The sequence below is a fragment of the Myxocyprinus asiaticus genome, chromosome 21 (genome assembly GCF_019703515.2).
Source record: "Myxocyprinus asiaticus isolate MX2 ecotype Aquarium Trade chromosome 21, UBuf_Myxa_2, whole genome shotgun sequence".
Lineage (NCBI taxonomy): Eukaryota > Metazoa > Chordata > Actinopteri > Cypriniformes > Catostomidae > Myxocyprinus > Myxocyprinus asiaticus.
The window spans coordinates 13307726-13327781 of record NC_059364.1 but is presented as its reverse complement, the minus strand read 5'-3'; the positions used below and the strand labels follow the sequence as shown (position 1 = coordinate 13327781).

The following is a 20056-nucleotide window of genomic DNA, read 5'->3' as shown; positions in this document are numbered from 1 at the left end:
ATGTGTGTTGACTTTGTGATCTAGAATTACTATTTGGCCAAAATGAATAAGTACTGATTATTTCACAAACAGAAAACAACGTGGAATATACAGTCCTGCCTGTGGATGTCTAGTTTACTTGCTACTAAGTGTCTCAAACAATCCAATTTTAATATGCAATACATTTCAAAGATTTGATGCCACAACCTGAAAAACTTTGGCAAATCGAGTGAGTAGTTCTTACTCAAAAGTGTTCAGTGCTGTATATCAACTCGGTACCATGTAAATATGAGCCAATCAGAATGAATCGGGTGTTTTTTTTGTGTGTGTGTATGGAATATGCATCAGACAGTCAGTGAATGGACTGTGGGTGGTCCATGGGGGGTGCAGCCTGAGGCTGAGACTACATTAGACCTATTTTAATAACGTGACTTTGGAATATAATCATAAATAATTTGTGTACTTAAACTTTCCAATTGAGATGATCACTTCTTCTTGTAGTTGATGGAGCCTGGGGCCCATTTTCTCCTTGGGCGATCTGCTCTGTCACCTGTGGGGGAGGAACAAGGACCCGAACACGTGTGTGTAACAGCCCTCGACCACAGTATGGTGGCAAGAAATGCCCAGGAGAGTCCAAGGATACTGAAGCGTGCAACAAACAGGACTGCCCTGTGGGTATGTTACCAGCAGACACTTTTCATGGCTCACTCACTCTGAGTGTCTTGTGATCTCTTTTCTTGCCCTCTGTCTCCATCTGTGTTTCTCTGCCACATCGTTACCTTCTGCCCCAGCTCAATCTGGTCACAATAAAACTGGCAGCTGCTAAAGAAGACCTGTCATTCATTTAATTTCAACTTTCAACTTAACTGTCCCCAGAGGGCAATTAATTGCACTACAGTGGCATGCAAAAAGACAGACAGAACAAATATACAGCACTTAATAAAATAACATAGCAGTGAATAAAAATATAAACATAATAAGAACAGCTCAACACAGAAGTTCAGCAAATAAATAAATCATAGGGTGGAAATACTACCTCATTTAGATGTTTATGGTTTGGGTGTGACAGAGGAAATGTAAGGCAATTTCAATATATATATAAGATGAAACAGACTTATCTTACCAATACGTTCTATTATATAAACGTATTGGTTTTAATGAATACAACTTAGTTTATTATATATTATTACATATAGTATTGTGTCTAATGCCTTCATACTAAAATTTTGTTTCAAACACTACATAATATTCATGAGTCAAGATAAGTTTACACATACACACACACACACTTTTCAAATTGTTCCTATAACTCTGTATAAATACATATTATCTTCATGAGTACAAATTGTAATGTCTTACCTCTGTTTTCACTCTCTGCTCTCTCAGACGGTTGTCTTTCTAACCCATGCTTTGGGGGTGCTGAATGCACCAGCGCCCCTGATGGCTCGTGGGAGTGCGGGCCCTGCCCTGTCGGTTTCCGTGGTGATGGAACATTCTGTGAGGATGTGAATGAGGTACGAAGGGGAAAGAGACTGGGAAAACACATAATGCAATCAGCAGTGTGACAAGCAGTTGCTATACTGCATTACACACAATTCTACACAGAAAGCATAGCCAAACAAAAATTGTCTTTCAGCCATTTAAACAAGAGCTCAACAGAAAGAAATAACTGCTTTCAGTCTTGCAATTCATTTATATGAAGATTTGGGGACATGAAATAGCATTATATATAAAAATCCTAAGTTTTAAATGTGGTCTCAGACTATTGGACCTCACTGTACACTGTAAACAGACAGATTTGTACCCAACAAGTCACAATGACTGAGAAAGCTATTGACAATTTGTTTATTGTAATATCTATTGTAAAAATAAAGTGTAGGCCATTGTTTGTCACTCAAAGTTGTTTTGCCAAAATTCTTAAAGGAATATTCCGGGTTCAATACAAGTTAATTTCAATTGAAAACATTTGTGACAATGTTGATTATCACAAAAAATTATTCCGACTCATCTATCCTGTTCTTTTAAAAAAAAAAAGTTTCAGTGAGGCACTTACAGTGGAAGTGAATTTTTGGGGGCCAATTTTTGGAGGGTTTAATGGCAGAAATGTGAAGCTTAAAATTTTATAAAAGCAATTACATTAATTTTTCTGTTAAAACTCATGGATTATCTGAGTTGCTTAAATTGTAATTTTTACAGTCATTTTAGCATTTAAGGGTTTGTTGACATTACATCGTCATGGCCACGAAGTTGTAAAATTGGCTATAACTTTACACAGAAAAGGTTAGTGTGCAATTTTATCACACTAAAATCATGTTAACATGCATATTGTTTACATTTTGTGGCTATACTTTTGAAATAGTGAGTGTTTTAACATTTACAGATTGGCCACCAATCAGTTCCATTGTAAGTGCCTCACTAGAACCCAGATTTGGGCTTTTTTTAAAGATTTTTTTTTTTTTTACGTTTTTTTTTTTTTTTTTGGTAATCAATATTATGCCACAAATGCTGTCAATTGAGCTTAACTTGTATTGAACCCGGAATATTCATTTAAGTGATAAGCTCACTGTACCAATTTTATCTGTGATGAAATAGTATCAAACCTGGCCCACAAAACCCCTAAAAAAATAAATAAAAAAAAAGGTACTAATGCAAATTTCAACAATATTTCTTTTTAAAAAATGTTTCTTAGGATACTTGTTGTTTTTTTCCATCTTATAGTGTGAGATGGTGCCTGATCTGTGCTTTAAAGTTGGTGAATCCCAACGCTGCGTCAACACAGACCCAGGATTCCACTGCTTGCCTTGCCCTCCTCGATACAAAGGGAATCAGCCCTTTGGAATGGGAGTGGAGGCTGGTAAGCAAAATAAACAGGTCAGTTACGCTGTCTACATACAGACTGGATCAGTTATTGCATAAGTACAAAACTGTGCTATTTTCCTGTTGTATACACATTAGCCTGCTTAATCTGACAAGCTTTGACTGTGAATCTCACATATGTGTATCAGGCTAACCGCATGTGCTGATATCCTCTTTGTGTAATTTGCATCAGGTGTAGTAGAGACATTTAGAAAAAAATGGAAACTGCATGGAGGCAGAAGTGAATGTTTTCCATTTCTTTACTTACCGATGTTTTTTTAAGTCTGGCTTAGGGCTTAAAAGTGGTCTCACTGGTGACAGTCCACAAGCAGAAGTATGCTCTAAGATGCATATGTGATATTTTTGACATTCTGGGCCCTATTTTAAGAGCGCTAGCGCTAAGAGCAGCACTATGCCATAATTCATACACGCAGTGGGTATGGCCATGAAGTTATGGTATTTTCGTGCAAGCATACGCTAAGTTTAGGTGCAAGTGAGTTTGGTGAAATTGCGTGCCAAAGTGCTAATGGGCTGGGTCAAGTGCAATTATAGAGAATGTAAGTATTAATAATCATTTTCATCTACTGACACACAAATCATGGCTAGTATTAACACTGATTGTATCGGAAAACATTTCACTTCTACCGGTTGATGTTGAAAAAATTAGTTATTTAAATATTTCTACATTTAAATTACACTTCAAACGAAAGTAGAATCAAAATAACAAAGTGGTCAAAAAAATTATACCAAATCCAAACATTTTACCCTCTCCAACTTCTTCAACCTGGTATAGAAAAAATGCTAATACAAATTAGATCATAAATACAATTGAAAAATGAACCATGACCTAAAGATAGTTGAACACAAATCGCATAAATACTTGTTTCATAAAATGGCTACAACAGTCATGGATATTATTTGAATTTAAACACTGTGGCTCTGTGGCACTCTTAAAACACTGGTTCAACCAATGAAATGAATTTGGGGTGGGACTACCTGTAGGCCAACCAATAGAAGAAGTGGGGAGGATTCTGGAAATCTGTTTGAAAACGATCATTATTTTTGCAATTCCTTTTGGTGACACTAGCGGCACAGAAAGTACACACTTCACTTTTAAATTTAAAGGAATGTTCCGGATTTAATACAAGTTAAGCTCAGTCAAAAGCATTTGTGGCTTAATGTTGATTACCACAAAAATGTATTTCGACTCGTTCCTCCTATTCTTTAAAAGCAAAAATCGAGGTTCCAGTGAGGCACTTACATTGGAATTGATTGGGGGCCAATTTTTTTACGTTAAAATACTCACTTTTTCAAAAGTATAACCACAAGATATGAAGAATATATTTGTAAACATGATTTTAGTGTGATGAAATCACTTACTAAACTTTTCTGTGTACATTTATAGTAAATGTTTTGCCATGACGACATCAACATGCATGTCATCAACCCTAAAATGGCTGTAAAAATTACAATTTAAACAACTTTACAGTTTAAATAATACACACGTTTTAACAGAAGAATTAATGTTAGTGCTTTTATAAAATTATAAGCTTTACATTTCTGTTTAATCCCTACAAAAATTTGTCACGTTCGCTTTTATTGTCCTCATTTACTTCCATTTTGCTTTTTTTTTTTTTTTTAAGAAAAGGAGGAACAAGTCTAAATTAATTTTTATGGTAATCAACATTATGCTACAAATGCTGTCGATTGAGCTTAACTTGTATTGAACCCAGAACATTCCTTTAAGCGTTGCCCTACACAATATCCTTTGCCATAAATAATGTTCTGCTTTCATCTGTGGTGGTGTTAGCATAGTGGTTGAAGATCTGGGCTTGTCACCTGAAGGTAATATTGTCAAATTTATTCCCAGGTTGCTTCAGGGAGAATGTCTCTTTTGAAAGTATTCTGGAGACCACTCTGGGCAAAGCATGTATGCTAAATGAAAAAGTCTTTCCACTGCTGTGGTCCATAATGGTGGCCAACCATATGGATCTTACTTTTACTCAGGGTTCTGTCTCCCATTCCTCCCTGATGAGTCAATTTTGCAGATTTCTTGGGAAGCTGACTATTTGCTTTTCTGCCCAAAGGTTTCTTTACGTCCGCAACTACTTAGTTTTTCACCGACCTCCAGTTTTACTTGCTTTGATCCAAGGAGCTAGAGTAGTAAATTTACAAAGGGGCTGAAAGGAATTTTCTCATAACTCACATATTTCACAGCTCAGATCCAAGAGCATTTCAAATAAACTGAAAACATCGATAGGTAGACTATTAGCACAATTTGAGTCTAAAATTGCTCTCAACATACAGTTAAAGGGATAGTTAACTCAAAAATGCAAATTCTCATCATTTACTCGCCCCCAGGTCATTCCAAACACACATAACCTTTTTTTTCGTAGAACATAAATGGAGATTAGTCTCAGTAACAGTCTCAGTCACCATCCAATTTAACTGCATATTTTTTTTCCATACATTGAAAGTGAATGGTGACTGAGGCTGTCATTCTGCCTCTTCACATTTCCTTTTGTGTTCTACTTTTTGTAAAACATCTACTTTTTCTACATCTACTTTTTGTTAAAGTGCTATTGAGTGTTGCTGAAGTTCATTCTCCTCCCTGCAGGTATGTGAACCAGAGAACCCCTGCATGGACAAGACCCACAACTGCCACAGGTCTGCTGAGTGTATCTACCTCAGCCACTTCAGTGACCCCATGTATAAATGTGAGTGTAAAATCGGCTATGCTGGGGACGGCCTCATTTGTGGTGAGGACTCTGACCTTGATGGCTGGCCTAATCAGAACCTGGTGTGTGGAGCCAACCAATCCTATCACTGCAAGAAGGTAACATGGGTCCTTTCTTGTTTCCAAGTCTTGGCTACAAGACAAAATGTATGATAACTCATGAAAAAAAAAATCCCTTTGCTTGTGCAGGACAATTGTCCCAACCTTCCAAACTCAGGGCAAGAGGACTTTGATAAAGATGGTCAAGGAGACGCCTGTGACAAAGACGATGATAATGATGGAATCTTGGATGAGGGGGTAGGCAAACTCCTTAAATGGATAGTCTACCCAAAACTGAAAAATCCGTACTCATCATCATGTCATACTAAATCCATATGACATTCTTTCTTCTGTCGAACACCAAAGGAGATGTAAGGCAGAATGTTAGGGACTAACTGAGGCTATAATATTCTGCCTAACATCTCCTTTTGTGTTCCACAGAAGAAAGAATGTCATATGGGTTTAATATGACATGAGGGTGAGTAAATATTGACAGAATTTTCATTTTTGGGTGAATAATCCTTTTAATTACATTAAATCACTCTAAGGACATACGTAAATCTCTAATATCTTTTTTCTGTTATGCTCCAGGACAACTGTCCTCTACTGTATAATCCCAGGCAATTTGACTATGATAAAGACCTTGTTGGTGATCGTTGTGATAATTGCCCATATGAACACAACCCTGCTCAAATCGACACAGATGGTAATGGTGAGGGAGATGCCTGCTCTGAAGACATTGACGGTGATGGTAAGAAACTATCAGCCACATTCCCATAGCAACCACCATATCAACAATACTCATGCTGAGTTAATACCAAGGTTATTATTGTTAACAACAACATTTAGTAAGACAAAAACTAGCAGTGAAAAAATATTTTCTAAAATAAAAAATGAAAAAAGCTTAACTGAAACTATAAAAGTGGACTACAATATGAATGCAAAAACTCAGTAGATTCATAGAGAACATGACTTTAGTTTTCGTATTTTCAATCAATGTTGGATGATCTTATATAAATCTCTCAAGCCTGATTTCTTGGTGTATTTCATCAAAAAGAACATTAAAAAAATACAAAATAAGTTCATAATGCATTAATTAATGTTAAGATGTTAATTTGTTGGGTAAGTAAATAAGTAAATACCTGTAAGTAATTCACGATAAATTACTATTTACTATTTTAAAAATGGTATCAGATTACTTTACTGATTACTTCATCCAAAAAGTAATCACATTACTAATTATTTTAATTTTAACTTACTTTCTAAATAACTTTTCCTAAAAAAAAATTTTGGTTTTCTGCTCAAATTCAAAATGTCTACATTTTCTCATTCATTGTCTCACACCCTTCAGCTGTCACAGAAACGCTAACAGACGTACATATGAATACATATTTTAAATGTGTTGCTTTAGCGCAAGTAATGTACTTAAAATTAATTACTTCAATAGAAAGTCAGTAACTGTAATCTGATTACAAGTATGTGATGAGGAGGAGGGCAGGGCCGGGAGTGCAGCAGTTCGGGAGAGAGAGAGCCACATGCAGCTGCAGTGTGTGCATTTGTGTTCTGTGTGTTTTTGTTTAAGTTTTCATCAAACAATTATTTTGACGGTTCAGCCGGTTCCCGCCTCCTCCTTTCCCATTTTAAACCTTGCTACAAAGAATTTAAAATGTAATGTTACATTACTTTTTTTTATTAAAAAGTAATTCTATTACAGTAACTAATTACTTTGTAATCCGATACACCCAACACTGGATATACCATTTATTAGCATAACTTTTAATGTTAAAAATGTACTAGTATGTTGGAATTAACATTAACGAAGATTAATAAGTGCTGTAAGTGATGGTCATTGTTAGTTCATGTTAACTAATCTAGTTAACTAATGTTAACAAATACAACCTTATTGAAAATTTTACAGATAATATTTTGTGGTGTTATAATGGATGAAAACTAAAACTATTCTAAAACTAAATAAAAACAAGTAAATAAAAATAGACATTTTCAAAAAAATGCAAAAAAATATTTATGGGCCATTAAAACTAACTAAAAACTGAAATTGAAATTGAAAACCAAAACACAAAACGAAATAAATATATACAGTATATTTAAAACTATAATAACCCTATAATAACTTGTATACACGCTGTATACATCTCAAAATGGTCAAATATTAACCGATTTATCACACTAGGCGATACGTTGGTCTAATACAAGTAACAGGCCTCATCCACTCAGTGTAATGCTAACATCACTCTTTTTGGGTGTGTTGCAGAGGTTCTAAATGAGCTTGATAACTGCCCCTACATGTACAACAGTGACCAGAAGGACACAGATATGGATGGAGTAGGTGACCAGTGTGATAACTGCCCTCTGCTGCACAACCCTGACCAGGTAGAACACACACTCAAAAAACACAGGTGTACACAAATAGGAGGGATGATCCATAGCCTCTAGATAAGTTGTTTTCAACTGGTTTTGCTTCAGGGCTCATATTTTACATTGGACATCAAGTGGCTACAACACAGTACAAATTATTTATCAAACAAAAGTCAACAAATTTGGCCTAAAAATCAAACATTGAAATGTTTTAATATTGCATGAACAGCATAGGCCCAGCAATATGCTAAATTATTAACGTAACGTACGTATTTAGTTTAGTCTCGGCCGTATGTTCTTTTAGATCATATACTTTCTTAGGATGAGTGCATGCCATCAATCCATCTATGTTGGCATCTAACTAATTTGGCTAGCTTCTTCCAAGTGACAGATTAATTTTTATTTTAGGCCAAAATGCCATAGATTTTGATTGGATGCATAGCCTTTGACATCTACATTGAAAGAAACACTTTCTACTCCCTTTTAGCCTATTTAACCAATAAGCCTATTTATTTTGCTATTGTTTTATTTGTTATTTTCTTGCTGTCCATCCATTACCGTTGAACCACAGCTATAGATGATTCATAATGTTTATGGCAAGAACGACACTACTACTTTAACTGAGTAATTTGCATGTTTTGACAGTCTGACTCAGATAATGACCGGGTTGGTGACCAGTGTGACAACAATCATGACATCGATGAGGACGGTCACCAAAACAACCTGGATAACTGTCCCTACATTCCCAACGCCAACCAGGCTGACCATGACAAAGACGGGAAAGGAGATGCTTGCGATTATGATGATGATAATGATGGAATCCCTGATGATAAGGACAACTGCAGACTGGTGCCCAACAAAGACCAACTAGACTCTGATGGTAAATCATAGTATTGCTCGAATTATAGTTACATGTAAATAAAATAACTAAAAGAGATTCTTTTTATTTTTACACACTGTGGCAAGAAGCTTTCACACATAAACAGATGCTCCCAATAGCAGTTATACACTCACACTATGGTCCTAATAAATTGTCTGACATGGTCTTCTGCTGTTGCAGCCCATCCGCCTCAAGGTTTGACGTGTTGTGCATTCTGAGATGCTATTCAGCGCACTACAATTGTACAGAGTGGTTATCTAAGTTACCGTAGCCTTTCTGTCAACTCGAACCAGTCTGGCCATTCTCCGTTGATCTCATCAACAAGGCGTTTCCGTCCACAGAACTGCCGCTCATTGGATGTTTTTGTCACCATTCTGAGTAAACTTTAGAGACTGTTATGCGTGAAAATCCCAGGAGATCAGCAATACTCAAACCATCCTGTCTGGCACCAACAATCATGCCACGGTCGAAATCACTGAGGTTGATGTGAAAATTAACTGAAGCTCCTGACCCATATCTGCATGATTTTATGCATTGCACTGCTACAAAATGATTGGCTGATTAGGTGTACAGGTGTTCCTAATAAAGTTATCAGTGAGTGTATAAACGCTAGGACTTCATATAGAAGAATTCATATCATATATTCGTATTCATATCAGTTAGGAATTGTAATTGCTCCCCATTCTGTTTGCTCACAAAAGGTCCGCAACAGCATGCCTAACTTTACATCTGTAAAGTTTCATGGAGCCAAAGCAATCATCTTCAATCTATTCATGTTTTTACAAGTTCAGTATACTGTGCCACTTTTTCCCCTTTTGTATCCATTGAGATTTAGACATGTTTTCAGCTGGAAAATGTATTTTAGTGTAACCAATGTCAAGCCAGATGATGTCACCCTCTCCTGAGCTCACCATTTGCAAGTAGTTACTGAAGGGTGCCTGTGATCGCACACACTGACGTTTTGTAAGGGCTACCTGAATTTGTTGTGTTGGTTGGAAAATGGATACAGGTTACAGGTACAGTTAGAGGTCGGTGTTGTCAGATACTAACATACTTTTCCCACCTCATTAGATTTTGTTTATTTGATAGATTCAAGATGGTTCCAAGTGGAGAAAATCAACTCCTACTGTAAAAACAGTCACCTAAGCAAGAGCTGGCATCTGTGCAAAAGCCTACTTTGATTTTCCCCTCATATTTTTGTGCTAGAGTCTGGTTTTAATAGCTTTCATATTTGAAGCCAGTCACGTGTTCATGACAATGACATGAAAAGACAGCTGAGATTGCTTGTTGTGGAGGAGAGAGCTGAGATGCTAGGCGGAGTTTTCATGTGTACCTCCTTCAGAGGCAGTATTGTTCAGTACTGTATTACCCACAATTTAGCTTATATAAAAAAATTACAAAACATAACAAATACCAAATGTTTTTGGTTTGGTACCGGCAGATCTCCTGCCGGTAATTAGAAAATTCTGGATTCTAATTAGAATGTCTGGAGGGCAGATTTAACTTCAACAGATCTATTGTTACTACATTTGCATGGACACCAGAAAATGGCTTATTGCGAGAAAGCAGGTTATTGCGAGAAAGCAGTGTTCCACTTTACATGCACTGTATAAGCGGCATACTCTTTACTCCCGTATACAAGCAGCTCCATAAAGTAAGCAGCTTTCTCCACAGCAATGTAATTTCCCGCAACGCTTAACAAACATGGCATCCAAAGAAGACTTTGCTCTTTTATTCTCCGTTACTTTGCTTTATTTCCAGATATTTCAGAGTTGTTGCTGTGTTTGTTTCCTTAACTTTCCATCGCGACCTGCAGCAAAATTGTGGGGTTTCCCTATTACGTAAAACTTTGAGATTACCCCAATGTATGAGCACCTATACGTGAAAGTGAGGGACAGTCAAAATTTTATATTGGTGTGTATAAATAGGTATAGTTTATAGTGTATGTGCTTTTCCCACTGTACTGCCAGAAATTTTTAATTATTTCCGCTGCATCAGGAGGAATGAAACAGAAGCTGCATTCTCCAGGAGAAACCTGGGTGTGTTAAACCACTTTCTCTTAATCCCTTATGTGGCAAAAGAATGCTGCTTTCTGTAAAAACCCTGGAATTAACCATTTTCTTAAGTGCATGTAAACGTGGTCATTACAAACTGACTCAATGCAAAATCTAATTTGGCCCTATTTTCTTTCCTAATGCATGTAAATGTTCTTATTGTGTACGATTCATTAGTTCACGTTATTACAAATAGATAAAAATTGTCTTCACATTACCAAATGTAATGACTTTCTGCGCCTCTGAAATTATATTTCAGCTGACATCATGAATCCCTTTACTTTTCAACCCCTCCCCTCCAACCACTTATCTCAGTTCTTGGATGTACAGCCACTTTTCACAATCCACTCAATTCTTCATGGATAAAATCATGTCCCACCCTAAAATTTTCCTTGGCGAATACCCTGTTCCACTCTGAAATAGGTCAGATTACTAAAGTTAAATGGGTTGGGAACAGCGCTTCGTGTTGACTTATCTAATCTTGTTTATCCACAGGGGATGGAAGAGGCGATGCATGTAAAGACGATTTTGACAATGACAACATTCCAGACATTTTGGACGCGTGCCCTGAGAATGATGCCATCAGTAACACTGACTTCCGCAAGTTTCAAATGGTGCATTTGGACCCCAAAGGAACTACACAAATTGATCCCAACTGGGTGGTCAGACATCAGGGCAAAGAGTTGGTTCAAACTGCCAATTCTGACCCTGGTATTGCTGTGGGTGAGTATGGGAGCATTCAGAATAGTCTGTCTGAATATGATTTTTACTTTGTTGATGAATGGTTCTTCAATGTTTTAATCACTCATTAGGTTTTGATGAGTTTAACGCTGTGGACTTCAGTGGCACATTCTACGTCAACACTGACAGAGATGACGATTATGCCGGGTTTGTGTTTGGCTATCAGTCTAGTGGGCGATTCTATGTGGTAATGTGGAAGCAGATTACACAGACATACTGGGAAGAGGAGCCTTCAAAAGCCTTTGGCATCTCAGGGGTTTCTCTGAAAGTGGTCAACTCCACCACGGGCACAGGGGAGCACCTGCGAAACGCCCTGTGGCACACAGGGGACACTCCTGGACAGGTGAGGCTCATTAAAAATGATCAGGAACACATTGAATCTACATGTGCAAACACCAGTCATTCACAAAGTTCTACACATCCCCTGCCCGTTGTGGGTTCTTTACTAAATATGTAGGCTAATTTGGTAATGCTTTCAGCTATTAATAAGTGTATAGTGCTCTCAGTTCTGTTTAAGACATTTTGGCCACATTTAAATCCATTTTGCAGAGTTCCACAGATTTTCCACCAAAATCAGTGCAGAAAATGTGAAAGATTCCATCTGGGCCTGCATATAATTGACATCTGTTAGCATTTATGGGAAGCTTTTTTCAAAGTAATCACTGCATGCACTTTGACAGGTCCGCACACTGTGGCATGACCCTAAGAATATCGGCTGGAAGGATTACACTGCTTACAGGTGGCATCTCATCCATAGACCCAAGACAGGCTTCATCAGGTGATTAACAGAAAGGTCTTAATTGCATAGACAGCCATAGTAATCGTATTAAAAAGTGTGTAGAGTTAATAGATCTATGTTCTTTTTCTCCAGAGTGGTGGTTTATGAGGGGAAACAGATCATGGCGGACTCAGGACCAGTTTATGATAAGTCACTAGCAGGAGGGAGATTAGGGCTGTTTGTGTTCTCCCAGGAACTGGTTTACTTCTCTGATCTGAAGTATGAGTGTCGAGGTGAGTAGATTAGCATAACAGAACTTGAGCATGCAAGTGTAAGAGAACGTGTTTTTGCATCTGTCTGTCGACTGGACACTGTGAAAGGGGTAAATGGGCAAGGAGGAGGTGGGAACCGGCTGAACATTCAAAATAATGTTTAATGAAAACTTAAGACATAAACATAAACACACATGGCAGCTGCATGTTGCTCTCTCTCCCGAACTGTCGCACCCGGCTCGGCTTTATCCCTCTCCTTGGCTGATTAGCCCAATTGGAGGCCGGCCATGCGCACTCATGGCCCGGCCCCGCCCTCCTCCTCGTCACACTCCTCCCTGCTTTGCCTCAGGCCAGGGAACCCCCAGGCATGACTTACATCAGAAGGGGGGGGGGGGCATTGCCCTTCCGGCTACGCTTGCCGGCAGGCTTTCCCCTTTCTAGACCTGGGAGGGAGACAAGGGGAGGGAAAAGGGGAGAGGGAAAGAGCGAGGCGGAGCGACAGTGAGAGAGAGAGAGAGAGAGAGAGAGAGAGAGAGAGGAGAGAGAGAGAAAAAAAGTGCTTGCCAGTTCCCAGACACGCCATCGCCTGGTCTTCGACCACTCCACCCTCTGGCAGACGACAGCCGCTCCTCCCCGGGCAGACTGGAGCGAGTTTTAATGAAAATTTAAAAAGACATAAACATAAAAAACAAAACATAAACAAACACGGCGACTGCGTGTGGCTCTCTCTTCTCCCTAACTGCCACATCCAGCTCGGCTTTATTTCTCTCCTCGGCTGATTAGCCCGCTTGGGGGCCGGCCGTGCACACGGCATAAGAGACAGGGTTTGAATTTGTTCCAACAATCCTTTTTAAATAATACATGTTGCATATTTGATATTATTATTAGGTTGACAACTGCTTTATGAAAACAAGGCCTGTATTACCAAAAAATTGTCTGTTTATTCAATACCATCAAACACTTTTTAAATTCTTTTTCTTCCTTTCAGATAACTGAGCAAGAAAGGAAACAGAACCTGTAAAAGACTATAGCACAACAACACACTTGCACACTTTCTGACTAAACACTAAAAACAAAGATTTTGGAGGACTATAGACATCACAGAATGAACTGGACCCCCAACCAAAACTATCCTATAAAGGAGAAAGAGTGAGCATATAGCATCGCAAGCACATTTATAGGGATTCATCTTATAGCTGTTTCGTGCTGTCACTTAAGGTTTGGAACCCCTTTTAGAAGCTATTTGAGCTCAATCTTTTTTAGTCAAATGATGGGTTGTTTAATAGAATAAACAAACATACACAAGGTTTTGTTTTTCTTGTTAAAAAAAATGTAAAAAAAAAAAAAAAAATCTGAGGATAACCAAATCTGTTTTACTTGCACAAGATTTTTGGACTTCCTGTGTATTGTTACATTTTGCAGAATTTTTCTTTGGATTTGCTGTTGTAACGGATACATCTTTTTCTACAACCCTCGATTCTAACAGGGGCTTTGGGTTTGAGCATATTGATGTTTTAGAGACCTGTGAGATGAAGATGTTTATATTAAGACTGTATCATAATTACTTGTGTAAAGTATTTATATGACTCTTGCATTTCAGTACTAAGTTTGTCTAGTTTTTTTGTAGTGCTTTCAGAACCTAGACATTGTAAATACTAATTTATTTGTTTACACTGACAAAATTTGACTATTGCAGAAATAGAGATTGAAAAGATTTAAATTGCTGTGCTTATAGACATTTACTATGCAACTTCATGCCTATGCAGCTTTGTATCTTTCAGTACTTGATAGAATCGTTTTCTAAATGTGAGATGGAAATGTGAGTATTTCTTTTTTGAGATATCACGCTGAACACTGCATTTGTTACCTTCAACACAAACTTGCTGGTCTTGAACCACTTTTTCCTTTAGTGTCTTATTTTTATCCTTTTTATCAGAGAAAATGTCATGGAAGTGCACATGAAACTTCATAGGACAAAGAGACTCGTTTATATATCAATACATACGTATGTAAATTGTGTTATTCATTCAGTCCAGAATGTTGTTGAGCCTTCAGATTCATCTATGTGTTTGTCTTTTTTTTTTTTCATAACCATATTTCATATTTTGTAAAAAAAAAGAAAAAAAAAAAGTATAATGCCTTTTTAAGCAACATCCCCAGAAAACCTTGTAAAGTTTTCTATAATTGTTATTCTTACCTTTTTTACTGTTGTTCTTAAATAAAAGGTTTACGCACAGTTTTCCATTTGGGACTGGTGCTTTGGAATCTTTCTAAATACTGTAATGTACATCATCAACAATAAAATGTTCTAGCAATTATTTTCCACATTCACTCTCATAATTTAAAACAACTGCATGAATTTCCCTTAAAGGTTACAAGTAGCAGTAGGGGGCTGACAAACGGAAAGCATAAAAATTATGTCCCCAACATGTGGAATCAGTTTTAATGCAAAAATATTCTAGCATTAATGAAAGGCTCCATACAAAGATGACTGTTGTGCAAACATCCCTCAACAACATACTGTACTGATATTGTCTGGGTACATTCTTTCCCATTTTTTACATTGCATTTGTATAAGCTTTTTTTCTGCATTTACATAGGCCTTTGTAAACCCATCTCAATTTTTTCTTTTTTCTTGCATTTTAAGGGTTCCAAGTCTTTCGTGATCTCCAGGCGGCACATTCTCAAAGTCCACTTCAAAACACCAATTGGCATTTTGGGACTTGCAGCTGCTCTACAGCAGATGCCAAGATACCATTAATACGCTGTAAATGCATTGAGACCCAGGAGAGATAAATGTGCATGTTTTAACAAGCCAGAAACTGGCTTCAATAGATAATCAAGTTAAAGGAATAGTTCACCCAAAAAATTATTTCATTTACTCACCCTCATGCCATTTCAGATGTGTATGACTTTCTTTCTTCTGCTGAACACAAACAAAGATTTTTAGAAGAATATTTCATCTCTGTAGGTCCTCACAATGCAAGTGAATGGGTACCAAATTTTGAAGCTCCAAAAAGCACATAAAGGCAGCATAAAAGTAATCCTTAAGACTCTAGTGGTTTAATCCATGTCTTCAGAAGCTGATACATGATAAGTGTGGGTGAGAAACAGATCAATATTTTTTAGTCATTTTTTTTACTATAAATTCTCCTCCCTGCCCAGTAGGTGGCAATATGCATGAAGAATGTGAATCGGCAAAAAGAAGAGAAGAAAGTGAAAGTGGAGCTTGATAAAAATTTACTTAAATAGTGATCTGTTTCTCAACCACACTTATATCGCTTCTGAAGATATGGATTCAACCACTGAAGTTGTATGGATTACTTTTATGCCACCTTTAGGTGCTTACTTATTTGGATTACTTTTATGCTGCCTTTATGTGCTTTTGGAGCTTCAGATTTTTGGTACCTATTCACTCACCACTTGCTAGGCAGGGAGGAGTATTTATAGAAAAAAGGACTGAAATATTGAAATATAGTTTCTCACCCACGCCTATCATACTGCTTCTGAAGATTTGGATTTAACCACTGGCATCGTATGGGTTACTTTTATGCTGACACTCAGTCGTCATTCACTTTCATTATATGGGAAAAATGATGCAATGGAAGTGAATAGGCTGTCAGTCCCTAACATTCTGTCTAACATCTCATCTTATGTTTCGTGGAAGAAAGTCATGCAATGAAATAAATGGATAGGGTTTTCTGGACCCCGTGAACGATATTTTTTATTATTTTACTTTAGGCCATAGAAATCATCTTGCTTGTGATGTCAGCCATGTTCCTCGGTTATGTCATTGCAGACTTGGAAAAGGAAAATGCAGACTACAACATTTTCGAAGGCTGAAAGGGAACTTTCATATTGCCTTTACTTTAAAGCTGGATGGGTAATTATTGTGGCTATGCTTGACATTGCTGTTTGAGTTTCAGTTTACTGTCAGAAATATTTGCTTGTCTGGGTGCAGGGGTCAAAGAGCTGCTCAAACAGTTCTGGTCAGGCTGGGAAGGGTCTCTCTCAGTGTTCTGCATAATCATATGTGAATGTGAAAACTAAAGTAGTTTCCACTGGACTGGGCTGCAAGTTCAGTATCCTGGGAAGCAAGTAACAATCTGCTTTCAGCTCCTGAACATAAACCAGCACCATAATGATATAGGCACTTGTGACTGCTTGGGTAAACTCAGTGGAGAGATCTTTGCCAATGCTTCTCAGTTATATTAAAACGCAAGGGTTTATCTTTGACATTCAGGCTTGTACTTAGACTCAAGATGTGCTGAAATGTCTTGGAATTATTTCACTCACACACTGGCCTTCAGTCCACCCATTAAGTTATAAATCTAATAATGAATAAATTAATAACGGGTCAGGCTCTGTGGAAAGATCAGGGCTTCATGGACGTTCATAAATTAGTCCTCCTAAGTTGTGGCATGCCAAAAACCCTCATTAATTATTCTCCAACTGATGGGCGTGTGTTATTGCTTGTTTTGATTATTGGGGAGTTACCTCCCCCCATCCCACCCAGAATCTACACCCCTGGTGGTGATCATTTGCTAGGCTGAATTAATTAACTGTCTAAAGGCAATAAATAAATAAATAAAGGCAGAGGCTATTTGTACTAAGTGTAAATAGCAACACAAATACTAACATACAGTGTAACTGCAGTGTGTTTATTGTGTTTTTTAGAGTCCCATAGAACACTCTAAACCTACCCTTGCACCTAACCCTCACCTACCTTACAAAAGTAACCATGGTATATAAAACTTTTTTGTTTTCTCAGTGTTATTTATCTTAATGTGTTATGTATTCACTCTCAATGACTGTGCTATCTGAACTGTGTTTTGGTGACTGTTCTTTGTTTGTGTATTATTGTGTTACTATTGTAAAGTGTCTTTGAGCTCTGGAAAGGCGCTATATAAATTAAACTTATTACTATTATTATTATTATTATTATTATTATTATTATTATCACCATGGTATTTTGTAATAAAATCCTAGTAACCACACAATTAAACATGGTTACCATATTAACATATTATTGTAATAACATCATGTTTAACTGCATTAAAACTATGGCTTCTGCCTAAAAATATGGTTACAACAATATTACTATAGTACAACCATGGTTAATATTACCTGGATCAATCCTTTCTCTCAACTCTCCGATAGTCACCGTGACCTAATCACTGCGAGGTAATCACTTTTATATTCATTTTATTTATTTTTTCTGATTAACAATTTTATTGATTCACATATTGAACACAGAAAAACAAAACATATATATACAGAATCAACAATTAACCCCCACTATTACCCCTCCCAATCCCCAACCCCCCCCCCCCATGTCATATGTGATTATAGACACATACAAAAATATATAAATAAATAAATAAAATACAAAATAATAATAATCACACATCCAGAAACACCAGATATTAGCCCCATTTCCCCACAAACAAGTTCAATTTCCCCAGTCTTCTAAATTACCCTTCTTCAAAGGCCACCACCCTCCCCATCTCTGAGCACCACTCCTGAAATAAGGGCACTCCAGCATACCTCCATCCCCTTAAAAGTATCTGTCTGGTGATTATGACACTGGTCAAAGTGGATTGTGAGAGGGGTTAATACACTCAGTGTTCTATATGAGAGCAGAGTGTTGAGATCCTTTGAAAATTAGGTTCAACATTTTGGGATTCCCAGATCTCAGTTTTTTAGGTATTTACAGCTGCGCCGCCTGCTCTGTACTATTTTTGGGAGTAGCATACACCGCCCTAAAGCGGCAGATACTCTGTGAGGAGTGGTGATTACTGCTTTTGGAAAAGGTCATGAGGCATCAGTGTATTACTCCCTGCTAATTCAGAGTCTGGGGGACGGAGCTTCAACTTCTCTCAAGAGATAATGGGAGAAAGATTTGAACTTGGTATTGGAGGAGGGAGAGTGGGCTAGGATTCTAAAAAAAACGTCAAGTCTGCATCTATTGATGCAAGGGTGCACCTTATGCAATTCAAGATTTTACATAGAGTCTATTGGACCCCCTCTAGATTGTATTGGCTTGGTCTTAAAGACACACCCAACCTGCTGGTGATGCCAGTCAGAGGATGGAGATATAACCCATGTCTTTTGGGGGTGTGTTAAGATCCAGGAGTTTTGGTTGAAGGTTCAGAGTTTTGTGTATGATGTATTGGGCAATCGGGTTTCATTTTGCCCCAGACTTTGTATTTTGGGCGATGGGGTGGTCATCGATGTTTAGAATAGACACATAAAGATTTGGGTCCTAACCAGCAGAAAGGGGACTTATTAATACATAATTTGGGGTTCAGCTATAAGCTCGAGACAACATTTAAATACATTTCTGTTGTGGTTCTTCCAAGAAAGCCTTCCTTTACTCCTCGCCTCGCATGACACAAGATCTTTATCGGATGATCTCAGAAATTTGGCCAGAATTGATCGGGGCATGTCTCCCTCTGCGTATCGCCAAGCCGGAATTCTATGAGCTTGCTCGATTTCCAGCTTATGGCCTGTTATGTTGAGCTGACACGGAAAGAGCCCATCCAGAAATTCCACCATATTCTGACCCACTGCTCGCTTAGGAATTCCAACAGTTCGGACAGTGTTATGCCGGTTACGATTCTCAAGATCTTCCAACTTTTGTCAAACGCGTTCCAAGTCTGCCTTGGTCGCTAGCGGATTAGCAGCTAATTCTCTCTCCGATGACTCCAGATAATCGATCTGTTTCGTGAATTTCGTCTCCATGGCAGTGATCGATCGATGTATTACAGCAAGCTCCTCCAAGTCCGCAATGACTTTCGTCAGCATTGCCAACATGTTCATCAGTTGACGCTGAATCTCTTTTACCTCACTGGCCAAACTGAGTCCTGGGCTTTCGGCCTGCTGCTCGGGGGCTTCAGCTTGAGCACGTAAGTGTCTTTTAATGTCTCCAGAGCCCGAGGATTTTGATTTCTTTGACATATTGTCTTCCTAGAACAGTTATGAATCAGGGTGTATCGAATCTCACCAGTTTATGACATAAAAAGTATTAAAACCAGCAAAGTGCACACTCCGAACCTCACATGGCGCAACACGACTCCCTATATTAATTTTTAACAATTATTATAAGTAGTATTAAAGGAAATATTAAGAATGGAAACAGGAAACATGATGGGGAAAAGTGGGACTAAAGTAGGAATTGAACCCGGGTCGTCCTCATAAAAAAAAAGCTGAATCACACCATCTTGTCACACTACACCATTGCAGCAACACTAAAGGGTGCAGTTTGTCTTCAATTTCTGTGTTTCCACCAAATTGTTTGAGTGCAAATAGCAGCACTGTGTGGCAGGTGCTATATACATCTAGTGTAAGAAAATTCCTTTCTTATTTAAGAATTTGTAATCTGCTATTGCCCATTTACGTTGT

The 20056-nt window shown here is 37.8% G+C and overlaps 1 protein-coding gene across 1 annotated transcript in view; it reads left to right on the top strand.

Annotated features, from left to right (window-relative positions):
* The window catches only part of LOC127411862 (thrombospondin-2-like), a 39623-nt gene extending 22053 nt beyond the window's left edge, over positions 1 to 17570 (top strand). The window contains exons 10-22 of the mRNA XM_051647699.1: positions 481 to 654; positions 1366 to 1493; positions 2698 to 2850; positions 5453 to 5671; positions 5762 to 5869; positions 6203 to 6362; positions 7884 to 8002; positions 8633 to 8867; positions 11417 to 11644; positions 11734 to 12005; positions 12343 to 12440; positions 12534 to 12673; positions 13641 to 17570. Coding sequence (XP_051503659.1) covers positions 481 to 654; positions 1366 to 1493; positions 2698 to 2850; positions 5453 to 5671; positions 5762 to 5869; positions 6203 to 6362; positions 7884 to 8002; positions 8633 to 8867; positions 11417 to 11644; positions 11734 to 12005; positions 12343 to 12440; positions 12534 to 12673; positions 13641 to 13648 — 2042 coding nt within the window. The 3' untranslated portion in view covers positions 13649 to 17570. The remainder of the gene's footprint in view (positions 1 to 480; positions 655 to 1365; positions 1494 to 2697; positions 2851 to 5452; positions 5672 to 5761; positions 5870 to 6202; positions 6363 to 7883; positions 8003 to 8632; positions 8868 to 11416; positions 11645 to 11733; positions 12006 to 12342; positions 12441 to 12533; positions 12674 to 13640) is intronic.
* Positions 17571 to 20056: the final 2486 nt, after the last annotated feature.